Raw genomic sequence first — 26325 nt, 5'->3', positions numbered from 1 at the left:
TCTCCTATCTCTTCCCATGGACAGTCACCCATAGAGGACAGTAGTCAACTATTCACCTTGGTCTCCTATCTGTTCCCATGGACAGTCACCCATAGAGGACAGTAGTCAACTATTCACCTTGGTCTCCTATCTCTTCCCATGGACAGTCACCCATAGAGGACAGTAAGTAGTCAACTATTCACCTTGGTCTCCTATCTGTTCCCATGGACAGTCACCCATAGAGGACAGTAGTCAACTATTCACCTTGGTCTCCTATCTCTTCCCATGGACAGTCACCCATAGAGGACAGTAGTCAACTATTCACCTTGGTCTCCTATCTCTTCCCATGGACAGTCACCCATAGAGGACAGTAGTCAACTATTCACCTTGGTCTCCTATCTCTTCCCATGGACAGTCACCCATAGAGGACAGTAGTCAACTTTTCACCTTGGTCTCCTATCTCTTCCCATGGACAGTCACCCATAGAGGACAGTAGTCAACTATTCACCTTGGTCTCCTATCTCTTCCCATGGACAGTCACCCATAGAGGACAGTAGTCAACTTTTCACCTTGGTCTCCTATCTCTTCCCATGGACAGTCACCCATAGAGGACAGTAGTCATCTATACACCCTGGTCTCCTGTCTTCGTTCAACACACCACATCGATACAGTATGCATAGCGTTCTAATCCATATGACCATTTTCTCACACGATACTGCAGAAACAGTGCTGTTACACATTGACTGTGGCTAACCAGGAGTAGGTGAGAATTGCAGATAACCCTGACAGACGATGGCTGTCAGAGAGTTGCAGTAGGCCTATAGATCCAGCCTGTACACAAACGAAATACTACTCATACCGACTATAAAATAGTGCATGTTTTCGTTAATGTATTAATTATGTATCTTCTAATAATGATGAATAAAGAATTGAAGCTTGCATTCTTTTTAGTGAGTATGGCTAACTCACTACCCACAGAATTCCACAACTGTCTCAACTGGGCCATGGAAAAAGGACCTTCAAAAGATGTTAGCTTCATTGATCCTGATATGGACCCATATCAGTGCCTGTGGCTGCAGTTTCAGTTTCTACTAAACCTGTCCACCAAGGAGTGTGTCTGAAATGCTGCCAAACGTTTGCTGACTCAAAGATTTCGAAGGAAGAGAGTTTTTACTATCCCTGTCAGTGTGGATTGATCTAGATTGACTGTGAAGTCAAAATTGATTAAGATAATGCCATTGGTATCTGTTATAGATTAGACCCATGTCTAGGCTCTCACATCAGCCTGATTGTATACAGTGGTTCAGTAAGAAAGGCTAGAGGAAGCCCATATATGCTAGTAAGTAATAACACTGGGTCAATCTCAATTGGTTCTATCTTGATTCCTCTTTTCCTCTGTCCTTGTCTCCTTCTCAAAGCACATTAGAGTAGGATATATGTATTTTTTCAAGGGGATAGGTCAGCTATCATTTCCAATCCCTTTTTATATATATATAGACTACCGTTCAAAAGTTTGGGGTCACTTAGAAATGTCCCTGTTTTTTAAAGAAAAGCACATGTTTTGTCCATTAAAATAACATCAAATTGATAAGAAATACAGTGTAGACATTGTTAATGTTGTAAATGACCATAGTAGCTAGAAACAGCTGACTTTTCATGGAATGTCTACGTGGCTTTTTTTTGCAACTCTGCCTAGAAGGCCAGCATCCCGGAGTCACCTCTTCACTGTTGACGTTGAGACTGGTGTTTTGCGGATACTATTTAATGAAGCTGCCAGTTGAGGACTTGTGAGGCGTCTGTTTCTCAAACTAGACACTCTAATGTACTTGTCCTCTTGCTCAGTTGTGCACTGGGGCCTCCCACTCCTCTTTCTATTCTGGTTAGAGTCAGTCTGTGCTGTTCTGTGAAGGGAGTAGTACACAGCGTTGTAAGAGATCTTCAGTTTCTTGGCAATTTCTCACATGGAATAGCCTTAATTTCTCAGAACATTTAATAGACTGACGAGTTTCAGAAGAAAGGTCTTTGTTTCTGGCCATTTTGAGCCTGTAATCGAACTCACAAATGTTGATGCTCCAGATACTCAACTAGTCTAAAGAAGGCCAGTTGTATTGCTTCTTTAATCAGAACTACAGTTTTCAGCTGTGCTAACATATTTGCAAAAGGGTTTTCTAATGATCAATTAGCCTTCTAAAATTATGAACTTGGATTAGTTAACACAACGTGCCATTGGAACACAGGAGTGATGGTTGCTGATAATGGGCCTCTGTACGCCTATGTAGATATTCCATAAAAAATCTGCCGTTTCCAGCTACCATAGTCATTTACAACATTAACAATGTCTACACTGCATTTCTGATCAATTTGATGTTATTTTAATGGACAAAAAATGGCTTTTCTTTAAAAAACAAGGACATTTCTAAGTGACCCAAAAAATGTATAACGGTAGTGTATATTGTATTTATTATTATTATTATTATGCCCCTCCCCCATAGTTGGAGAACTAGGTGAAAAACATAACAATTCAAGCAGAAGATCTTATGTTCCTCTCCTTAAATCTTATCCTCCAATGGGTTTTGCAAAGGAGGTAAGGAGAAGGACCCGAGGAACAAAGACATAATTGAGACTCACCCACTGCCAATATCAAAAGTAAAAGAGACAGAACCCAAATGATCCCATCAGCGGAGCAGCAAGAACTGTGGTCTAGGACTGAGGACATCTGATATAGCTACAATATATAGAGCACATTCATAACCACTTTGATATATATATTATGGCACTATAATTGGTTTCCATTCAGCTTTGAATGTGGGACATTTGTTTTGATTTATCTGATGTAGTCTGACAAGCAGTGAAAATGGTGGTTGGTCCGTAGAAAGAGAATGAATAGAACGGGCTTGGAACCGCGCTGATCTTGGCAATTTGACTGGTAAATCATTCTACTCATTCGAATTACAAGGTTAGAACCATATACATAAACCAGTTGTCCTATCTCTATGGTAGAACAGTCAATGTTTCAGATTTAAAGGAGAGGATCACTGTCCCTGTACTCAGGAGTGTCATTGGCCCAGACTTGACATGTTTAACAGAAATAGAAATAGGAAAGATTCTTCCAAATACCCTGGGTCTGGATTATGCGAGTTTAGTAGAGCTTTGCCTGATATTCATTTGTCAGTTATTATATTCTGAGCCCTCACTCAGCATGGTTACTCATTGGAACGCACGCTGTCAACTGTCACAACGGTGCCACGGTGTGCTATGACTGTGTGTGTGCATGTACTTTATGTGTGTGTGTTCAGCCAGTCCGTCACTGTGTAAGCCTATGTATGTGTGTGTAAGCATGCAATGTGTATGTGTGTCTTTCTGGCTATGTGTGTCTGGCAGTGTGTATTCCCTGTGATTCACATCCTAAGGGACATACAGCTCTTTTAATATGGAGGATTAAAGATAATCCAGTCTGACATGTGACTCATGGTGATGATGGTAACTTTGTCCTCGTTGTCATGTGACTCACGGTGAATGATGGTAACTTTGTCCTCGTTGGCATGTGACTCACGGTGAATGATGGTAACTTTGTCCTCGTTGGCATGAGAGTCACGGCGATGATGGTAACTGTCTCGTTGTCATGTGACTCACGATGAATGATGGTAACTTTGTCCTCTTTGGCATGTGACTCACGGTGAATGATGGTAACTTTGTCCTCGTTGGCATGTGACTCACGGTGAATGATGGTAACTTTGTCCTCTTTGGCATGTAACTCACGGTGAATGATGGTAACTTTGTCCTCTTTGGCATGTGACTCACGATGAATGATGGTAACTTTGTCCTCTTTGGCATGTGACTCACGGTGAATGATGGTAACTTTGTCCTCGTTGGCATATGACTCACGGTGAATGATGGTAACTTTGTCCTCTTTAGCATGTAACTCACGGTGAATGATGGTAACTTTGTCCTCGTTGGCATGTGACTCATGGTGATGATGGTAACTTTGTCCTCGTTGGCATGTGACTCACGGTGAATGATGGTAACTTTGTCCTCTTTGGCATGTGACTCACGATGAATGATGGTAACTTTGTCCTCTTTGGCATGTGACTCACGGTGAATGATGGTAACTTTGTCCTCGTTGACATGTGACTCATGGTGATGATGGTAACTTTGTCCTCGTTGTCATGTGACTCATGGTGATGATGGTAACTTTGTCCTCGTTGGCATGTGACTCATGGTGATGATGGTAACTTTGTCCTCGTTGGCATGTGACTCATGGTGATGATGGTAACTTTGTCCTCATTGTCATGTGACTCATGGTGATGATGGTAACTTTGTCCTCGTTGGCATGTGACTCAAGGTGATGATGGTAGCTGCGTCCCTCATCGCACCCTATTTCCTACAAAGTGCATTCTTTTTCCCCAGAGCCCTTTTCCCCAGTACTCCGTTTGGGACTCAGATGAGGTTCAGCTCTTGAGTTAGCATTAGCATAGCATTAGCATCACCTTCTATTTCTAATCTCCCTATAAGACAATGATTGACACGTGGAGACAAGTAGGTGAAAGCTTGTTTCACTTTTACAGATTTTCCACTCCGACAGGACTCCCTGATTTCCCTAGGGAGAGTCCATTGAGTTGATTAGGCCTAATGTCAGCAGTGCACCAGGGGTGTGTCAAATGGCACCCTTTTCCTTATAAAGTGCACTACTTTTGACCAGAGCCCTATGGGCCCTGGTCAAAAGTAGTGCACTATATAGGGAAAAGGGCACCATTTAGGACACACTGCAGCACTCAGAGTTCTGGAAGGAAACCAGCTCTGTTTAATGACCACCCGCCCCTCTCTAGAATTTGCATAACCATAGCTGACCAGTTCAATTCTTCTTTGACTCATTATGGCAAAATGTACGAGGCTCTTTCCTCTGCTGCAATGTGTCAGCAGCGTAACAAACTGTTTGATGTGTGTGTGTGCTTTCAATAAACATGGTGTTCTATCGTAGCGGGCTGTCAATGTGTGTCTAGAGGCACTCGTCATCCTCCGCAGTGTTTGGAATGTCTATTTTCCTCTTTCTCTCTAAGACACACACACACAACACACAATCCGTGTGTAAACCTGTAATCTGACTGGGGTAATGGTCCATAATGAGAGATTAGGAGTGTCCGCCCTTGGACAACAGTGGGATTAAACCCTAAATCCGTTCACTGTCCTACTTCTCAGATTAATCCAGAAAGTGAAGGGTCTCACCAGTGTTGGAATCTCTCTCTTTCTCTCTCTGTAAGACGCACACACACACTCACACACGCGCAAGCATGCACACAGATATGCACAAGTGCACACACACACACACACACACACACACACACACACACACACACACACACACACACACACACACACACACACACACACACACACACACACACACACACACACACACACACACACACACAGAGAGAGAGAGAAGAGAGAGAAAGAAAGAAAGAAACAGACACCAAACAGTTTGCTTCAGAAGGGAACAGCCCACCATGCCGCCTACCACCCACCCCTATTCTATTTATATTTACATCCACAGTCAGGGCTGATGCTGCCTGACAGACCAGAGCACTTCCCCTCTTCACCTAGAGGGAAGAGGAAAGGAAAGGATAGAGGAGAGGAGAGGGTGAAAAGGAAAGGGAAGAGAGCGATTGGAAGAGAGGGGATGGTGAGAGGGAAAGGGAGGAGAGGGTGAGAGGGAAGAAGGGAGGAGCGAGAAGAGATGGACGTGGATGAGACAGGAAGGGAGAGGAAAAGAAAATAAACTAACTAAATGAGAGAGAAGAGGAGAAGGGGAGAGGAGAAGGGGCTGAACCTAAAGCCATGAGTCAGGGACAGGGCACTCTAGTGTTGGATGGTGTGGGGGGTACAGTCTGTCTAGTGTTGGATGGTGTGGAGGGGAACAGTCTGTCTAGTGTTCAATGGTGTGGGGGGGAACAGTCTGTCTTGTGTTGGATGGTGTGGGAGGGGAACAGTCTGTCTAGTGTTGGATGGTGTGGGGGGGAACAGTCTGTCTAGTGTTGGATGGTGTGGGAGGGGAACAGTCTGTCTAGTGTTGGATGGTGTGGGGGGAACAGTCTGTCTAGTGTTGGATTGTGTGGGAGGGGAACAGTCTGTCTAGTGTTGGATGGTGTGGGGGGGAACAGTCTGTCTAGTGTTGGATGGTGTGGGAGGGGAACAGTCTGTCTAGTGTTGGATGGTGTGGGGGGAACAGTCTGTCTAGTGTTGGATTGTGTGGCGGGAACAGTCTGTCTAGTGTTGGATGGTGTGGGGGGGGACAGTCTGTCTAGTGTTTGGTGTGGGGGGACAGTCTGTCTAGTGTTGGATGGTGTAGGGGGGAACAGTCTGTCTAGTGTTTGATGGTGTGCGGGTGGAACAGTCTGTCTAGTGTTGGATGGTGTAGGGGGGAACAGTCTGTCTAGTGTTGGATGGTGTGGGGGGAACAGTCTGTCTAGTGTTGGATTGTGTGGCGGGAACAGTCTGTCTAGTGTTGGATGGTGTGGGTGGGGAACAGTCTGTCTAGTGTTGGATGGTGTGGGGGGAACAGTCTGTCTAGTGTTTGATGGTGTGGGGGTGGAACAGTCTGTCTAGTGTTGGATGGTGTAGGGGGGAACAGTCTGTCTAGTGTTGGATGGTGTGGGAGGGGAACAGTCTGTCTAGTGTTGGATGGTGTCGGGGGGAACAGTCTGTCTAGTGTTGAATGGTGTCGGGGGGAACAGTCTGTCTAGTGTTGGATGGTGGGGGGAACAGTCTGTCTAGTGTTGAATGGTGTGGGGGGGGAACAGTCTGTCTGGTGTTGGATGGTGTGGGGGGAACAGTCTGTCTAGTGTTGGATGGTGTGGGGGGAACAGTCTGTCTAGTGTTGAATGGTGTCGGGGGGAACAGTCTGTCTAGTGTTGGATGGTGTGGGGGGGGAACAGTCTGTCTGGTGTTGGATGGTGTGGGGGGAACAGTCTGTCTAGTGTTGGATGGTGTGGGGGGAACAGTCTGTCTGGTGTTGGATGGTGTGGGAGGGGAACAGTTTGTCTGGTGTTGGATGGTGTGGGAGGGGAACAGTCTGTCTGGTGTTGGATGGTGTGGGAGGGGAACAGTCTGTCTAGTGTTGGATGGTGTGGGAGGGGAACAGTCTGTCTAGTGTTGGATGGTGTGGGGGGGAACAGTCTGTCTAGTGTTGGATGGTGTGGGAGGGGAACAGTCTGTCTGGTGTTGGATGGTGTGGGAGGGGAACAGTCTGTCTGGTGTTGGATGGTGTGGGAGGGGAACAGTCTGTCTGGTGTTGGATGGTGTGGGAGGGGAACATTAGCTCTGACAAATTGAAAACTCTAGTCATTGGCGACTCCATTACCCGCAGTATTAGACTTAAAACGAATCATCCAGCGATCATACACTGTTTACCGGGGGGCAGGGCTACCGACGTTAAGGCTAATCTGAAGATGGTGCTGGCTAAAGCTAAAACTGGCGAGTGTAGAGAGTATAGAGATATTGTTATCCACGTCGGCACCAACGATGTTAGGATGAAACAGTCAGAGATCACCAAGCGCAACATAGCTTCTGCGTGTAAATCAGCTAGAAAGATGTGTCGGCATCGAGTAATTGTCTCTGGCCCCCTCCCAGTTAGGGGGAGTGATGAGCTCTACAGCAGAGTCTCACAACTCAATCGCTGGTTGAAAACTGTTTTCTGCCCCTCCGAAAAGTTAGAATTTGAAGATAATTGGCCCTCTTTTTGGGACTCACCCACAAACAGGACCAAGCCTGACCTGCTGAGGAGTGACGGACTCCATCCAAGCTGGAGGGGTGCTCTCATCTTATCTACCAACATAGACAGGGCTCTAACTCCTCTAGCTCCACAATGAAATAGGGTGCAGGCCAGGCAGCAGGCTGTTAGCCAGCCTGCCAGCATAGTGGAGTCTGCCACTAGCATAGTCAGTGTAGTCAGCTCAGCTATTACCATTGAGACCGTGTCTGTGCCTCGACCTAGGTTGCGCAAAACTAAACATGGCGGTGTTCGCCTTAGCAATCTCACTAGGATAAAGACCACCTCCATTCCTGTCATTATTGAAAGAGATCATGATACCTCACATCTCAAAATAGGGCTACTTAATGTTAGATCCCTTACTTCAAAGGCAATTATAGTCAATGAACTAATCACTGATCATAATCTTGATGTGATTGGCCTGACTGAAACATGGCTTAAGCCTGATGAATTTACTGTGTTAAATGAGGCCTCACCTCCTGGCTACACTAGTGACCATATCCCCCGTGCATCCCGCAAAGGCGGAGGTATTGCTAACATTTACGATAGCAAATTTCAATTTACAAAAAAAAAAATGACGTTTTCGTCTTTTGAGCTTCTAGTCATGAAATCTATGCAGCCTACTCAATCACTTTTTATAGCTACTGTTTACAGGCCTCCTGGGTCATATACAGCGTTCCTCTAGTGTTGAATGGTGACGGAGTTCCCTGAATTCCTATCGGACCTTGTAGTCATAGCAGATAATATTCTAATCTTTGGTGACTTTAATATTCACATGGAAAAGTCCACAGACCCACTCCAAAAGGCTTTCGGAGCCATCATCGACTCAGTGGGTTTTGTCCAACATGTCTCTGGACCCACTCACTGTCACAGTCATACGCTGGACCTAGTTTTGTCCCATGGAATAAATGTTGTGGATCTTAATGTTTTTCCTCATAATCCAGGACTATCGGACCACCATTTTATTACGTTTGCAATTGCAACAAATAATCTGCTCAGACCCCAACCAAGGAACATCAAAAGTCGTGCTATAAATTCACAGACAACACAAAGATTCCTTGATGTCCTTCCAGATTCCCTCTGTCTACCCAATGACACCAGAGGACAAAAATCAGTTAACCACCTAACTGAGGAACTCAATTTAACCTTGCGCAATACCCTAGATGCAGTTGCACCCCTAAAAACTAAAAACATTTCTCATAAGAAACTAGCTCCCTGGTACACAGAAAATACCCGAGCTCTGAAGCAAGCTTCCAGAAAATTGGAACGGAAATGGCGCCACACCAAACTGGAAGTCTTCCGTCTAGCTTGGAAAGACAGTACCGTGCAGTACTGAAGAGCCCTTACTGCTGCTCGATCATCCTATTTTTCTAACTTAATTGAGGACAATAAGAACAATCCAAAATTCCTTTTTGATACGGTCGCAAAGCTAACTAAAAAGCAGCATTCCCCAAGAGAGGATGACTTTCACTTTAGCAGTGATAAATTCATGAACTTCTTTGAGGAAAAAATTATGATTATTAGAAAGCAAATTACAGACTCCTCTTTAAATCTGCGTATTCCTTCAAAGCTCAGTTGTCCTGAGTCTGCACAACTCTGCGTGGACCTAGGATCAAGAGAGACGCTCAAGTGTTTTAGTACTATATCTCTTGACACAATGATGAAAATAATCATGGCCTCTAAACCTTCAAGCTGCTTACTGGACCCTATTCCAACTAAACTACTGAAAGAGCTGCTTCCTGTGCTTGGCCCTCCTATGTTGAACATAATAAACGGCTCTCTATCCACCGGATGTGTACCAAACTCACTAAAAGTGGCAGTAATAAAGCCTCTCTTGAAAAAGCCAAACCTTGACCCAGAAAATATAAAAAACTATCGGCCTATATCGAATCTTCCATTCCTCTCAAAAATCTTAGAAAAGGCTGTTGCTCAGCAACTCACTGCCTTCCTGAAGACAAACAATGTATATGAAATGCTTCAGTCTGGTTTTAGACCCCATCATAGCACTGAGACGGCACTTGTGAAGGTGGTAAATGACATTTTAATGGCATCGGACCGAGGCTCTGCATCTGTCCTCGTGCTCCTAGACCTTAGTGCTGCTTTTGATACCATCGATCACCACATTCTTTTGGAGAGATTGGAAACCCAAATTGGTCTACACGGACAAGTTCTGGCCTGGTTTAGATCTTATCTGTCGGAAAGATATCAGTTTGTCTCTGTGGATGGTTTGTCCTCTGACAAATCAACTGTAAATTTCGGTGTTCCTCAAGGTTCCGTTTTAGGACCGCTGTTGTTTTCACTATATATTTTACCTCTTGGGGATGTTATTCGAAAACATAATGTTAACTTTCACTGCTATGCGGATGATACACAGCTGTACATTTCAATGAAACATGGTGAAGCCCCAAAATTGCCCTCGCTAGAAGCATGTGTTTCAGACATAAGGAAGTGGATGGCAGCAAACTTTCTACTTTTAAACTCGGATAAAACAGAGATGCTTGTTCTAGGTCCCAAGAAACAAAGAGATCTTCTGTTGAATCTGACAATTAATCTTAATGGTTGTACAGTCATCTCAAATAAAACTGTGAAGGACCTCGGCGTTACTCTGGACCCTGATCTCTCTTTTGAAGAACATATCAAGACCATTTCAAGGACAGCTTTTTTCCATCTACGTAACATTGCAAAAATCAGAAACTTTCTGTCCAAAAATGATGCAGAAAAATTAATCCATGCTTTTGTCACTTCTAGGTTAGACTACTGCAATGCTCTACTTTCCGGCTACCCGGATAAAGCACTAAATAAACTTCAGTTAGTGCTAAATACGGCTGCTAGAATCCTGACTAGAACCAAAAATTTGATCATATTACTCCAGTGCTAGCCTCCCTACACTGGCTTCCTGTCAAAGCAAGGGCTGATTTCAAGGTTTTACTGCTAACCTATAAAGCATTGCATGGGCTTGCTCCTACCTATCTCTCTGATTTGGTCCTGCCGTACATACCTACACGTACGCTACGGTCACAAGACGCAGGCCTCCTAATTGTCCCTAGAATTTCTAAGCAAACAGCTGGAGGCAGGGCTTTCTCCTATAGAGCTCCATTTTTATGGAACGGTCTGCCTACCCATGTCAGAGACGCAAACTCGGTCTCAACCTTTAAGTCTTTACTGAAGACTCATCTCTTCAGTGGGTCATATGATTGAGTGTAGTCTGGCCCAGGAGTGGGAAGGTGAACGGAAAGGCTCTGGAGCAACGAACCACCCTTGCTGTCTCTGCCTGGCCGGTTCCCCTCTTTCCACTGGGATTCTCTGCCTCTAACCCTATTACAGGGGCTGAGTCACTGGCTTGCTGGGGCTCTCTCATGCCGTCCCTGGAGGGGGTGCGTCACCTGAGTGGGTTGATTCACTGATGTGGTCATCCTGTCTGGGTTGGCGCCCCCCCCCTTGGGTTGTGCCGTGGCGGAGATCTTTGCGGGCTATACTCAGCTTTGTCTCAGGATGGTAAGTTGGTGGTTGAAGATATCCCTCCAGTGGTGTGGGGGCTGTGCTTTGGCAAAGTGGGTGGGGTTATATCCTTCCTGTTTGGCCCTGTCCGGGGGTGTCCTCGGGTGGGGCCACAGTGTCTCCTGACCCCTCCTGTCTCAGCCTCCAGTATTTATGCTGCAGTAGTTTATGTGTCGGGGGCTGGGGTCAGTTTGTTATATCTGGAGTACTTCTCCTGTCCAATTCGGTGTCCTGTGTGAATCTAAGTGTGCGTTCTCTAATTCTCTCCTTCTCTCTCTCGGAGGACCTGAGCCCTAGGACCATGCCCCAGGACTACCTGACATGATGACTCCTTGCTGTCCCCAGTCCACCTGGCCGTGCTGCTGCTCCAGTTTCAACTGACCTGAGCCCTAGGACCATGCCCCAGGACTACTTGACATGATGACTCCTTGCTGTCCCCAGTCCACCTGGCCGTGCTGCTGCTCCAGTTTCAACTGTTCTGCCTTATTATTATTATTCGACCATGCTGGTCATTTATGAACATTTGAACATCTTGGCCATGTTCTGTTATAATCTCTACCCGGCACAGCCAGAAGAGGACTGGCCACCCCACATAGCCTGGTTCCTCTCTAGGTTTCTTCCTAGGTTTTGGCTTTTCTAGGGAGTTTTTCCTAGCCACCGTGCTTCTACACCTGCATTGCTTGCTGTTTGGGGTTTTAGGCTGGGTTTCTGTACAGCACTTTGAGATATCAGCTGATGTACGAAGGGCTATATAAATAAATTTGATTTGATTTGATTTGAACAGTCTGTCTAGTGTTGGATGGTGTCGGGGGAACAGTCTGTCTAGTGTTGGATGGTGTGGGGGGAACAGTCTGTCTGGTGTTGGATGGTGTGGGGGGAACAGTCTGTCTAGTGTTGGATGGTGTGGGGGGAACAGTCTGTCTGGTGTTGGATGGTGTGGGGGGACAGTCTGCCTAGTGTTGGATGGTGTGGGGGGAACAGTCTGTCTGGTGTTGAATGGTGTGGGGGGAACAGTCTGTCTGGTGTTGGATGGTGTGGGGGGAACAGTCTGTCTAGTGTTGGATGGTGTGGGGGAACAGTCTGTCTAGTGTTGGATGGTGTGTGGGAGAACAGTCTGTCTAGTGTTGGATGGTGTGGGGGGAACAGTCTGTCTAGTGTTGGATGGTGTGGGGGGAACAGTCTGTCTAGTGTTGAATGGTGTCGGGGGAACAGTCTGTCTAGTGTTGGATGGTGTGGGGGGAACAGTCTGTCTAGTGTTGGATGGTGTGGGGGGAACAGTCTGTCTAGTGTTGAATGGTGTCGGGGGAACAGTCTGTCTAGTGTTGGATGGTGTGGGGGGGAACAGTCTGTCTGGTGTTGGATGGTGTGGGGGGAACAGTCTGTCTGGTGTTGGATGGTGTGGGGGGAACAGTCTGTCTAGTGTTGGATGGTGTGGGGGAACAGTCTGTCTAGTGTTGGATGGTGTGGGGGGAACAGTCTGTCTGGTGTTGGATGGTGTGGGAGGGGAACAGTCTGTCTGGTGTTGGATGGTGTGGGAGGGGAACAGTCTGTCTAGTGTTGGATGGTGTGGGGGGAACAGTCTGTCTAGTGTTGGATGGTGTGGGGGGGAACAGTCTGTCTAGTGTTGGATGGTGTGGGAGGGGAACAGTCTGTCTGGTGTTGGATGGTGTGGGAGGGGAACAGTCTGTCTGGTGTTGGATGGTGTGGGAGGGGAACAGTCTGTCTGGTGTTGGATGGTGTGGGAGGGGAACAGTCTGTCTAGTGTTGGATGGTGTCGGGGGGAACAGTCTGTCTAGTGTTGGATGGTGTGGGGGGAACAGTCTGTCTGGTGTTGGATGGTGTGGGGGGAACAGTCTGTCTAGTGTTGGATGGTGTGGGGGAACAGTCTGTCTGGTGTTGGATGGTGTGGGGGGGGACAGTCTGCCTAGTGTTGGATGGTGTGGGGGAACAGTCTGTCTGGTGTTGAATGGTGTGGGGGGGGAACAGTCTGTCTGGTGTTGGATGGTGTGGGGGGGAACAGTCTGTCTAGTGTTGGATGGTGTGGGGGGAACAGTCTGTCTAGTGTTGGATGGTGTGTGGGAGAACAGTCTGTCTGGTGTTGAATGGTGTGGTGGGAACAGTCTGTCTAGTGTTGGATGGTGTGGGGGGAACAGTCTGTCTGGTGTTGGATGGTGTGGGGGGAACAGTCTGTCTGGTGTTGGATGGTGTGGGGGGAACAGTCTGTCTGGTGTTGGATGGTGTGGTGGGAACAGCCTGTCTAGTGCTGTACGGTGTGGGGTGTGGGTGGGGGGGACAGTGTCAGATACCCAGGATGAAGAAACGTGCAGGGCACTATGTCCCAGACACTGATGTTATGTCCCAAATGGCATCCTGTAGGGAATATGGTTCCACTTGGGACACAACCTCTACTGTCCTCCTTCAGGGATGTGTGTGTGTGTATGATTGACATCCATCATCCTCAACCAGAGTGATGTTACTAATATGATTGTATTCTTATGTTACAGTGCCTTGCGAAAGTATTCGGCCCCCTTGAACTTTGCGACCTTTTGCCACATTTCAGGCTTCAAACATAAAGATATAAAACTGTATTTTTTTGTGAAGAATCAACAACAAGTGGGACACAATCATGAAGTGGAACGACATTTATTGGATATTTCAAACTTTTTTAACAAATCAAAAACTGAATAATGATTGTGTCCCACTTGTTGTTGATTCTTCACAAAAAAATACAGTTTTATATCTTTATGTTTGAAGCCTGAAATGTGGCAAAAGGTCGCAAAGTTCAAGGGGGCCGAATACTTTCGCAAGGCACTGTATATAACATTTTTGATTGATGTTTGATGAATAGGAAAATATCACTCAATGTCGCCTTTCTTTCTTCCCCATGTCTCCAGAGTCCTGTGGTTGAGTGATGACTCAGACTGGGGAAGAGAATGCTACTCACCGTGCAGCACCCACTGATCCCCAGCACCACCCCAGCACCATGTCTTACTACCCTACAGCCAACCACTGTGTTTGGGGGACCATGTCTCCATAGCTACAGCAGCTAAATATACACATCTTCAATACATGAAAACTGAGAGAGGGATGGAACCATATTTCAGATTGAATGTGAGTACTGTGGATATTAAGTAACAAACACAGTCTTACAAACTGTCAGAGGCAGAGAGAAGAACAGCATGGAGGACAGTGAGCTTATCTTTCTGGAGCACCATGATGAGGGCGAGGGCCCTACCGTGGCCTTCTCCAAAGACAAGCCTGGAGTCAGGGAGGGCCCTACCGTGGCCTTCTCCAAAGACAAGACTGGAGTCATGGAGGCCAGGGACAGTAGGTTCGACTCAGGCCTGGGGCTAGGTTTGGGGCTGGAGCCAGGCCAGGGACGCCGCTCCTCGGGCTTCCACATCCCCCTCTCCCCCTCCTCTCCGGGCTCCCTGGCTGACCTGGCCATGGCCTCGTCGCCACCCCCCGGCCTGGTGAAGTCCTCCTCCACAGAGCTGCAGACCAAAGAGACTGGTTCCTTGAGAAGCTCCAAACCCCTCCTCAGCCTGGTCAAGTCCCTCTCCACCGAGATCTCCCACCTCGAGCCCGAGGTCTACCTCTCCAAGTCGGACTCCAAGCTCCACATGCACCCCTGGAAGCAGTTCACCCAGACCCAACCCAAGCTCCAGGAGGCTGGTTTTGGGAATGATAGCTGGATGGCACCCCCGTCCCCCGCTTCCCCCACGGAGCCCAAAGGAAGTTCCCTGATGACCGAGTTCGAGGACACGCGGAGGAAGTTCTCGGAGGCCATACAGGACCCCATGAGCATGTGGGGTAAAATGATGGGGGACGAGTCGAGCTCGGGGAGCCCCAAACAGAAGGTGTCTGGAGGGGTCGGGGACTCACCTGCCTCCCTTGGTAGCTGTGGAGGTGGTGGGAGTGGGACCCCATTGAACATTGAAGATGGGAGCACAGAGACACAAGTAAGATACAGACGTGGAATAGACAGTGAACTGGGTGTGTGTGAAACCCCACTAAGGAGACCCAGGAAGGGCCTTCTGAAGCCCTCACTTTCCCCAGAGCACCATAGCCAGTTAGGGGATAGCCTCTACAAGATCTGCACCAACGGAGACCTCATCCAGGTGGTAGAGGTCCAGGGGGTCGGAACCAGTGGAGCTGGTACCAGAGGTCAGCATCGAGGAACCCATCCCCAGGCTCGAGGCAGGATTCCTGGGGTTCCTGTAGCCTCAGTGCCTGTCCGCTGGCTCTTGTTTGTGGGCGTACTTGCCTATGGGTTCTTTGTGCTCCCTCTGCCCTCCTATGTGACTGGGCTGTCCCTGGGGCTAGCATGTGGGTTCCTGTTAGGGTTGGTGGTGGTCCTGGTGTTAACGCCACGTCCGCGCTCCAGAGCTTTGCCCCCCTGGGGCACTACAGGGGCCCGGTGGTCCCAAGACAACAGCCTGCTGCCCTCGGACCCTGTTGGTGGGCCGCGCACAGATGCAGAAGTCCTGGAGGTGAGTTTGAGGATATGGGAGTGGTCACACACACAAGTAACATAGATTGATAGAGTTACAGTAGGACAACACAGACAGACGGACGAACAGACAGATTGTCACAGAGAGACAGACAGATACATAGGCAGACAGACAGACAGACAGACAGACAGACAGACAGACAGACAGACAGACAGACAGACAGACAGACAGACAGGCAGGCAGGCAGGCAGGCAGTCAGCCAGACAGCCAGACAGACAGACAGGCAGGCAGGCAGGCAGGCAGATGGTCAGCCCTTAAAAATACTAAGAAAACAGGCTTTCATCAATTGTTTTAATATTTTTTATAGTTGATACATTTCTGTCTCATGAACCAAAGCACGAGCCACATACTGTATCTATGGTAACAATCATTACTACTGTCTTGGTCTCTATAGAGTGGAGAAGTAGAGACCTTTGTTTCTGTGAATGGGTGAGTGAATGAGGCTAGGTGCTGATTAGAGAGGATAGTGAGAACTGAGGGGCTTACAGCCATGGGGCTGCTTCCGCAATAGCAGCCTATTCCCTTTGTAGTGCACTACTACAAAGGGCCCTGTTAAAAGGTGGTGCACCACATAGGGGATAGGATGCCATTTGGGACGCATACCATCTCCCTCAGTTGTAACCCATGTAGTTCCTGTACATCCTCTGCCCCTTGGCCTTTGATTAGTGAGGAATGAGGGGCTTATAGCCGCCCGGTCCAGATAGATCCCATGTCAGTCTACTGTAGCCCAGGAAGTCCCTGTGTTTCCTCTGGCCCTTGGCCTTCTAGAGCTGGAGCTACGCAGTGCTAATAACCCCAGAGCCCAGTTTAAAACCCTCTGTATCTAGGCCAGTTGACTTGCTAGTCTGATGGATTGATTGTGGATTGGTTGTGGTTTAACGTCTGTCTCTTTCCCCTGCTCAGATTGACATCCAGCACGCACACACATTACTTTCTCAGACCAGACCCAGTGCTGACTTTGTGTGTCCCATCTCCCAGTCCATTAGCTGTTGCAGCTGTGATATTTCTGTCTTGATTAATTCAGTTGGCTCTAAGCTGAACCCAAGACATAAGAAACACAAATTAGCTCAGAAGAACACTGCAAAACAGTCAAATTAGGTTGAAGCTTTTAAGGCTATAAGCCAAACAGACAGCTTGGTGCATTCGACATAAAGAAATACAAGCCGTGATGAAGTCAATCTCTCTTCCTCTTTGAGACAGGAGAGATTGACATGCATATTATTAATATTAGCTCTCCAGCCGTGCTGCCCTGTTCTGAACTAATTGCAATTTTCCTAAATCCTTTTTAGTGGCACCTGACCACATGACTGAACAGGTGCGACAAAACTAGGACCTGCCTTTGACAGTGCTGTTAAGAAGGTAGAAACTAGGGCCTGTAAGACCTGCCTTGTTGACAGTGCTGTTAAGAAGGTAGAAACTAGGCCTGTAGAACCTGCCTTGTTGACAGTGCTGTTAAAAAGGTAGAAACTAGGGCCTGTGGGACCTGCCTTGTTGACAGTGCTGTCAAGAAGGTAGAGCAGTGCTTTATCATGGACATACTTCTCCCCATCTTAGTTACTGTTGTATCAATATGTTTTGACCATGACAGTTTACAATCCAGGGTTACTCCAAGCAGTTTAGTCACCTCAACTTGCTCAATTTCCACATGATTTATTACAAGATTTAGTTGAGGTTTATGGTTTAGTGAATGATTTGTCCCAAATACAATGCTTTAAGTTTTAGAAATATTGAGGACTAACTTATTCCTACCACACACTCTTTGTTAAGTGTTGCAGTCATTTCAGTCGCTGTAGTAGCTGACATGTATAATGTTGAGTCATCCGCAAACATAGACACTCTGGCTTTCCTCAAAGCCAGTGGCAATTCATTAGTAAAGATTGAAAAAAGGTAAGGGCCTTGACAGCTGCCTTGGGGAATTCCTGATTCTACTGGATTATGTTGGAGAGGCTTCCATTAAAGAACACCCTCTATGTTCTGTTAGATAGGTAACTCTTTATCCACAACAGAGGATGTAAAGCCATAACACATACGTTTTGCCAGCAGCAAACTATGATCGATAAATTCAAAGGCCGCACTGAAGTCTAACAAAACAGCCCCCACAATCTTTTTATTATCAATTTCTGTGTGTCTTCCAAGTCCAGTAGGTGAACAATCAAACATGCCAAACAAGCAGATTAATGTCACAGCGTGACTACGTTACCTAAGCTCTAAGCCCGAGTTCTGCCTCAGAGGAACAGAAACGTACCTGATTCACACTGTAGGGCCGACCCAACCTGTACTGGTCTGGCTTGAATATTTTATTTTCATATTGTTCTTTCCAGTGTGGTTGCAGCAACTATGATGGAGATGTAACCATGCCTGTCCAGTACAGCTCCACTTGGCTCAGTAGTGTAAAATGGTAGTAGAGAGCTGCCCCTAGCTCTGGTTTCACCGCCATAGATTTGACTACAGGGAAATCACGGCGCTCAATAACCAATGAGTATTCAGGTAATACTAGGAAGGGTTATACTAGAACAATTACAGCAGGGAAGGAAGACAGATTTGAGACAGATTTGCTGACTGTGAAAGTTAACTGCCACAATATCTGACAACAAAAGAATGTCAATGTACATATCACCTTTAAGAGAAATTCATGGTAAGCAACTGCAAACAACAACAGCAAAAGTAAACATCAGTGAACAGCTGTGACTGCCCAAGTGAACACAATGTAAGAAAGTGAAAATAAGGTGAGTTTATTAGAGTGAGATAAAAACACTAACAAACAAAAAAAGCTCACCAGGCAATAACCCAGAGCGATAGAGGCAGTCTCCTGTGATAGATAAGACATGTATAGAGCCAGTCTACTGTGATAGATAAGACATGTATAGAGCCAGTCCCGTGTGATAGATAAGACATGTATAGAGCCAGTCTCCTGTGATAGATAAGACATGTATAGAGCCAGTCCTGTGTGATAGATAAGACATGTATAGAGCCGGTCTCCTGTGATAGATAAGACATGTATATAGAGCCAGTCTACTGTGATAGATAAGACATGTATAGAGCCAGTCTCCTGTGATAGATAAGACATGTATATCCTGTGATAGATAAGACATGTATAGAGGCAGTCCCCTGTGATAGATAAGACATGTATAGAGCCAGTCGCCTGTGATAGATAAGACATGTATAGAGCCAGTCTCCTGTGATAGATAAGACATGTATAGAGGCAGTCTCCTGTGATAGATAAGACATGTATATCCTGTGATAGATAAGACATGTATAGAGCCGGTCCCCTGTGATAGATAAGACATGTATAGAGCCAGTCTCCTGTGATAGATAAGACATGTATAGAGCCAGTCTCCTGTGATAGATATGACATGTATAGAGCCAGTCTCCTGTGATAGATAAGACATGTATAGAGCCAGTCTCCTGTGATAGATAAGACATGTATAGAGGCAGTCTCCTGTGATAGATAAGACATGTATAGAGCCAGTCTCCTGTGATAGATAAGACATGTATAGAGCCGGTCCCCTGTGATAGATAAGACATGTATAGAGCCAGTCTCCTGTGATAGATAAGACATGTATAGAGCCAGTCTCCTGTGATAGATAAGACATGTATAGAGGCAGTCTCCTGTGATAGATAAGACATGTATATCCTGTGATAGATAAGACATGTATAGAGCCAGTCTCCTGTGATAGATAAGACATGTATAGAGCCAGTCTCCTGTGATAGATATGACATGTATAGAGCCAGTCTCCTGTGATAGATAGATAAGACATGTATAGAGCCAGTCTCCTGTGATAGATAAGACATGTATAGAGGCAGTCTCCTGTGATAGATAAGACATGTATATCCTGTGATAGATAAGACATGTATAGAGCCAGTCTCCTGTGATAGATAAGACATGTATAGAGCCAGTCTCCTGTGATAGATAAGACATGTATAGAGCCAGTCTCCTGTGATAGATAAGACATGTATAGAGCCAGTCTCCTGTGATAGATAAGACATGTATAGAGCCAGTCTCCTGTGATAGATAAGACATGTATAGAGATAGTAAGACATGTGATAGATAGATAAGACATGTATAGAGGCAGTCTCCTGTGATAGATAAGACATGTATAGAGCCAGTCTCCTGTGATAGATAAGACATGTATAGAGCCAGTCTCCTGTGATAGATAAGACATGTATAGAGCCAGTCTCCTGTGATAGATAAGACATGTATAGAGCCAGTCTCCTGTGATAGATAAGACATGTATAGAGGCAGTCTCCTGTGATAGATAAGACATGTATAGAGCCAGTCTCCTGTGATAGATAAGACATGTATAGAGCCAGTCCCCTGTGATAGATAAGACATGTATAGAGGCAGTCTCCTGTGATAGATAAGACATGTATATCCTGTGATAGATAAGACATGTATAGAGCCAGTCCCCTGTGATAGATAAGACATGTATATCCTGTGATAGATACGATGCATTTGGAAAGTATTCAGACCCCTTGACTTTTGAAAAATCTTGTCAAGTTACCGCCTTATTCTAAAATGGATTAAATAAAACAATGTCCTCATCAATCTACACACAATACTCTATAATGACAAAGAGAAAACAGTTTTTTATAAATGTTTGCAAATGTATTAAAACTAAAAAAACAGAAGTAAAAACAGCACAGAAGTATTCAATTAAATAAAGAGAGTGTCGCGCTTCTACCTCTTATGTGTCCACCTCTTCTCCTGCTGTTGGAGCACGGAAACACCATTTTTCCTCTTAGGGAAAGTGTTGGGTGAAATGCTGTTGTTCACGGTAAGCCCCTATGGGCCCTGGTCAAAAGGAGTGCACTATATTGGGAATAGGGTGCCATTCCAGACACAACCCAAACCTGTACTATAACATCCTCCATGCATTCTAGGGCTGGATGAACGAGATGCCCGTGTACGACCCAGAGACCTACCACCGGTCGCTCACCCACTCTGTGTATGCCACCCTGGAGGGCAGCCGCCTACGCCTGGCCTACCCCCGCACCAACATCCCCCGACAGGCAGCCTTCGACGAACCGCCCCATGAAGTTGTGTTCCTGCGCTCGCGCTGCTACCAGCTGACCAACTGCAAGGTCAGTGTGTCCATATAGACATTTGCTTATGGATTTCTGAAGCATCTAGGCTTTATAAAGGCTTTGTTACAGTAAGTTGTTCATTATTTCTTGTTTCTTATTTCAAACCAGGTCTCCCTGTTGCCTGCTGCCTTGGCACGGAAGAGAGTTTGGAATAAGAAGTACCCTATCTGTATCATACTGGCCGAGGGAGAGGTGGGGAGAGAGGAGGAGGAGGAGAGAGTGGAAGAGGGGCAAGAGGAGGAGGAGGAGGAGGAGGAGAGGACAGACAAGCAGACACTCCCAGACACACAGACACAGGGCCTCCCCGACACTCTCTACCTTTTTGGTCGTACAGGAAGAGAGAAGGAGGATTGGTTCCAGCACTTCCTGTTAGCCTCGAAGTCAGAGTTCAAGAGCAGCCCGATCAGAGACGTGCCCAAGTCTGGTAAGAAACCGTGCTGCCCCCTACTGATATGGTTGGTTACATCCAAATGGCACCCTATTCCCTGTGGGTCCTGGTCAAAAGTAGTGCAAAACATAGGGAATAGGGTGCACACCCTGGACAGGAATCGGTGGTTTGTCATTTTTCATATATAATTAGTATTGAATTGAGTGTAATGCTATTTTAACCACCTCCCTCCCCTGTTCCTTTCCCCCTCTGCCACTTGACCTGTCCGCCTGTTTTCTTGACTCTCTCCCTCACTCTATCTTCCTCCATCTCTCCCCACTTCCTTCCTTCTTTCTCTCTCTCTCTCTTTCTCTCTCTCCATCTCTCTCTTCCCCAGAGGTGTTATGCAGTGGGAGCTCCAGTATGGACAGTACGGAGCACCTGCCCTCTCTGATTGGCCTGCGTGACCTGGTGGACTACGGCTCCTACATGAGCCGCCTCATTGGCTTAGAGGGTAGCAGTCCCAGTCCCAGTCCCAGCCCCAGCCCCTGCCACAGTGACCAGGGAAGCCCCACAGCCAGGAAGAGGGTACGCTACAAAACTGAACTATTAACCTGGTGGTTCAATGGTGTTTCAATACGAAGACGTTTATTCTTCCCCAAACAGCTCTGGTCAAACGTACCACACTTCATACAGTATCTGGGTTCTGAACCTCTGAACCCTTAACCATCGTTAAAATCCTTAACATAACTCACACTGATTAGAATACATCAATACAGCCACAGTTACAGTTACAGTCCAGTCAGCCTTTGGCCTTGGTGAGAGGAGGATAGATACTGACTGACTCAGCAAGATGCTGTATACATGCTGAGTGGACCAAATGGAACAGATATCACCTGGCTGGGATATTAATAGGAGCAGTGTACCTGGCTGTGTCATATTCATTGGGCACAGAAGCAAACAACCAAAAAGGGGAGGGACCTACCTGAATTTGACCGATTTGTTGTGACTTGTTTGCTGCGGTCTGCACTAAAGAATATGACCCTGGCTTGGCTGTGTGTTCTGTTCTGATGTCCTGTGTGGTGAGCATCTGTTGTAGAGTAGGTAGTAGTGAGATGGGGCCTGATCCTAGATCAGCACGCCTACTGTGAATTTTTTTTGTAAACCGGCTCTGTTCTGTTCTCTCCTCTATCCAGTTCCCCAGTGAGGAGGCATCAGCAGAGGGGGGCTGCCCAGCAGAGGGCCAACCGGCCTGGGTCAATGCCCTGGTGGGGAGGATCTTCTGGGACTTCCTCCGGGAGAAATACTGGGTGGACCTGGTGGCCCACAAGATCCAGAAGAAGCTGAGTAAGATCAGGGTGAGTCTGGGAGTTGGGGAAGGGGATGGGGGTTGGTGGGTGTATGAGTAGGTGGGTGGGTGAGTAGGTGTGTTGGTAGATGGATGGATGGATGGGTTCGTGGGTGGGTGGGTGGGTGGGTGGGTGGGTGGGTGGGTGGGTTGGTTGGTTGGTTGGGTGGTTGGGTGGGTAGGTGGGTAGGTGGGTAGGTGGGTAGGTAGGTAGGTAGGTAGGTAGGTAGGTAGGTAGGTAGGTAGGTGGATGGGTTCGTGGGTCAGTGGTTGGGTGGGTAGGTAGGTGGATGGGTTCGTGGGTCAGTGGTTGGGTGGGTAGGTAGGTGGGTGGATGGATGAATGGAAAGATGGAGGAAATGTCTGTATGTAAAGAAAATAATATCAATATCCTCCATGTCTCTGCACTACATGGTAAGTCCTATAGAATCCAACTACAGTGCATGATCCTCTCACTCTCACTGGGGCACTGGGTACTGGGGCACTTTGGTACTGGGGCACTGGGGTACTGGGGCACTGGGGGGGCACTGGGGTACTGGGGGGGGCACTGGGGTACTGGGTACTGAGGCACTGGGGTACTGGGGCACAAGGGTTCTAAGGTACTGGGGCACTAGGGTTCTAAGGTACTCGGGCACTGGGGTACTGCTCTGTGCTTGTTACTTATACAGTGGGAAGAACAAGTATTTGATACACTGCCGATTTTGCAGGTTTTCCTACTTACAAAGCATGTAGAGGTCTGTAATTTTTATCATAGGTACACTTCAAGTGTGAGAGACGGAATCTAAAACAAAAATCCAGAAAATCACATTGAATGATTTTTAATTAATTAATATGCATTTTATTGCATGACATAAGTATTTGATCACCTACCAACCAGTAAGAATTCCGACTCTCACAGACCTGTTTCTTTAAGAAGCCATCCTGTTCTCCACTCATTACCTGTATTAACTGCACCTGTTTGAACTCGTTACTTGTATAAAAGACACCTGTCTTTTATACAGACCAGAGAGCTGTGTAAGGACATCAGGGTTAATATTGTAGAGCTGCACAAGGCTGGGATGGGCTACAGGACAGTAGGCAAGCAGCTTGGTGAGAAGGCAACAACTGTTTATTAGAAAATGGAAGAAGTTCAAGATGACGGTCAATCGCCCTCGGTCTGGGGCTCCATGCAAGATCTCACCTCGTAGGGCATCAATGATCATGAGGAAGGTGAGCGATCAGCCCAGAACTACACGTCAGGACCTGGTCAATGACCTGAAGAGAGCTGGGACCACAGTCTCAAAGAAAATCATTAGTAACACACTACGCCGTCATGGATTAAAATCCTGCAGCTCACGCAAGGTCCCCCTGCTCAAGCCAGCGCATGTCTAGGCCCGTCTGAAGTTTGCCAATGACCATCTGGATGATCCAGAGGAGGAATGGGAGAAGGCCATGTGGTCTGATGAGACAAAAATAGAGCTTTTTGGTCTAAACTCCACTCGCCGTGTTTGGAGGAAGAAGAAAGATGAGGACAACCCCAAGAACACCATCCCAACCATGAAACATGGAGGTGGAAACATCATTCTTTCGGGATGCTTTTCTGCAAAGGGGACAGTATGACTGCACCCTATTGAGGGGAGGATGGATGGGGCCATGTATCGCGAGATCTTGGCCAACAACCTCCTTCCCTCAGTAAGAGCATTGAAGATGGGTCATGGCTGGGTCTTCCAGCATGACAACGACCCAAAACACACAGCCAGGGCAACTAAGGAGTGGCTCCGTAAGAAGCATCTCAAGGTCCTGGAGTGGCCTAGCCAGTCTCCAGACCTGAACCCAATAGAAAATCTTTGGAGGGAGCTGAAAGTCCCTATTGCCCAGCGACAGCCCCAAAACCTGAAGGATCTGGAGGAGTGGGCCAAAATCCCTGCAGCAGTGTGTGCAAACCTGGTCAAGAACTACAGGAAAGGTTTCTGTACCAAATATTAAGTTCTGCTTTTCTGATGTATCAAATACTTATGTCATGCAATAAAATGCAAATTAATTACTGAAAAATAATACGTGATTTTCTGGACTTTTGTTTTAGATTCCGTCTCTCACAGTTGAAGTGTACCTATGATAAAAATTACAGACCTCTACATGCTTTGAAAGTAGGAAAACCTGCAAAATCGGCAGTGTATCAAATACTTGTTCTCCCCACTGTACATCAGTCATACTGTTGAGCAAAAGGTCAGATGAGGGCAGCAGGCCATCAACATTGGAGAGTGAAAAGGGGGATGAGCGGAGAGGAGGAGGGTTAATGCCTTGTCAGCTCACTCTATCATGGACTGTCATGTGCTGCAGCTCCCCATCACTTGCTTTTCTCCCGATCACTCACACATGCATACACACTTGCACGCTCACACATGCATGCATGTACACACACATCTCCACCACACACACACCATGCACACACACGTCCTACATTTTATGAACACCATCATTGTATGTTGTCCTACAGTTGCCGTACTTTGTGAATGAACTGAAGTTGGCTGATCTGGACATGGGTACCTGCATACCTCAGGCGCTCAGCATCTCCAAACCCTCACTGGACCACAGAGGTAGAGGGTGTGTGTGTGTGTGTGTGTGTGTGTGTGTGTGTGTGTTGCATCTGTATCTTTCCCCTGCTCAGATTGACATCCAGCACGCACACACATTACTTTCTCAGACCAGACCCAGTGCTGACTTTATCCAATTTGTGTCCTACTCTAAGACTGAGTCCCAAATGGCACCCTATTCCCTTTAGAGTTCACTACTTTTGACCAGGTCTGTCACTATAAAGGGAATGGGTGCCACTTATCCTTAAGCTCCTTCCTATTGTCTTCCTCCGCAGGATTAGCAATCCACTTAACATTGATCTACCTACACACACAATAACAAGCTAATGCTATTTCCCATCAGGCTACTATTGTCATTAGTCTCAATTTGCCATATGACACAGAATGACAATACTACATCTGCCACCTCCCTTTCCCTTTATGATAAATTGACAACAATAATGGTTGTCTCGAATAGGAAATCATGATTTGATCCAAAATGTATGTGTGTGTGCAAATCTCTAATTTCTGTATCACCTTCATAAAGACCTCTCTCTCTCCCCCTCCCCCCAGGCCTGTGGTTGGAGATGGAGGTGGTGTATACAGGCTGCCTACAGATGACCCTGGAGACGAAGTTGAACCTGTGTAAACTGGGGAAGGAGAAGTCCATTGGGGTGGATGCTGACGGACACACCCCAGAGACCAGCCAAGTAGGGTAAGACCTGATCCCTATGTCCTCGTACACCACAGATCAGCCTGCATCTCAGATACACTGTTTTGGCTCATGCTGTGTGTGTGTACTGTGTGTGTGTGCGTTCATGTGTTTGTTGTCTGTATAAAGAAGACAGTTTTGTAACCCTGATTACTGATTAGAAAGAAGATAGAAGTTGTACCATGACTCATGATGACTCACAATCATTTGGATCCAAATGCAGTATTTAAAGTATTGTGTGTGTGTGTGTGTGTGTCTCAGCTCCAAGCCCAGGCTGTGTGTATTAGCTGACAGTGATGAGGAGTCCTCCAGTGCCGGCTCATCTGATGAGGAGGAGGTGCCGCCTACTGAACCCCAGGGAACTCTGGGAGATAAGAGTGCAGGCACGCCACCACCACCAGCGACTGATGGGTAAAATGATAGTGTCCCAAATGGCACCCTATTCCCTATGTGCATGATCAGAGGTAGTGCACCATAGAAGGAATAACGCGCCATTTGGGACACA

At 46.8% G+C, this 26325-nt stretch overlaps 1 protein-coding gene across 1 annotated transcript in view; it reads left to right on the top strand.

Annotated features, from left to right (window-relative positions):
• LOC135554569 (testis-expressed protein 2-like) overlaps nt 1-26325 on the top strand; it is a 33873-nt gene that overhangs the window by 4872 nt on the left and 2676 nt on the right. The window contains exons 2-9 of the mRNA XM_064986942.1: nt 14137-15735; nt 20638-20838; nt 20950-21265; nt 21606-21796; nt 22405-22566; nt 25033-25132; nt 25682-25823; nt 26082-26231. Of these exons, the coding sequence (XP_064843014.1) occupies nt 14422-15735; nt 20638-20838; nt 20950-21265; nt 21606-21796; nt 22405-22566; nt 25033-25132; nt 25682-25823; nt 26082-26231 (2576 nt within the window). The 5' untranslated portion in view covers nt 14137-14421. The remainder of the gene's footprint in view (nt 1-14136; nt 15736-20637; nt 20839-20949; nt 21266-21605; nt 21797-22404; nt 22567-25032; nt 25133-25681; nt 25824-26081; nt 26232-26325) is intronic.

Source organism: Oncorhynchus masou, chromosome 14, assembly GCF_036934945.1.
Source record: "Oncorhynchus masou masou isolate Uvic2021 chromosome 14, UVic_Omas_1.1, whole genome shotgun sequence".
Lineage (NCBI taxonomy): Eukaryota > Metazoa > Chordata > Actinopteri > Salmoniformes > Salmonidae > Oncorhynchus > Oncorhynchus masou.
The sequence above is the reverse complement of the archived record's forward strand: the minus strand, read 5'-3'. Positions and strand labels throughout refer to the sequence as shown.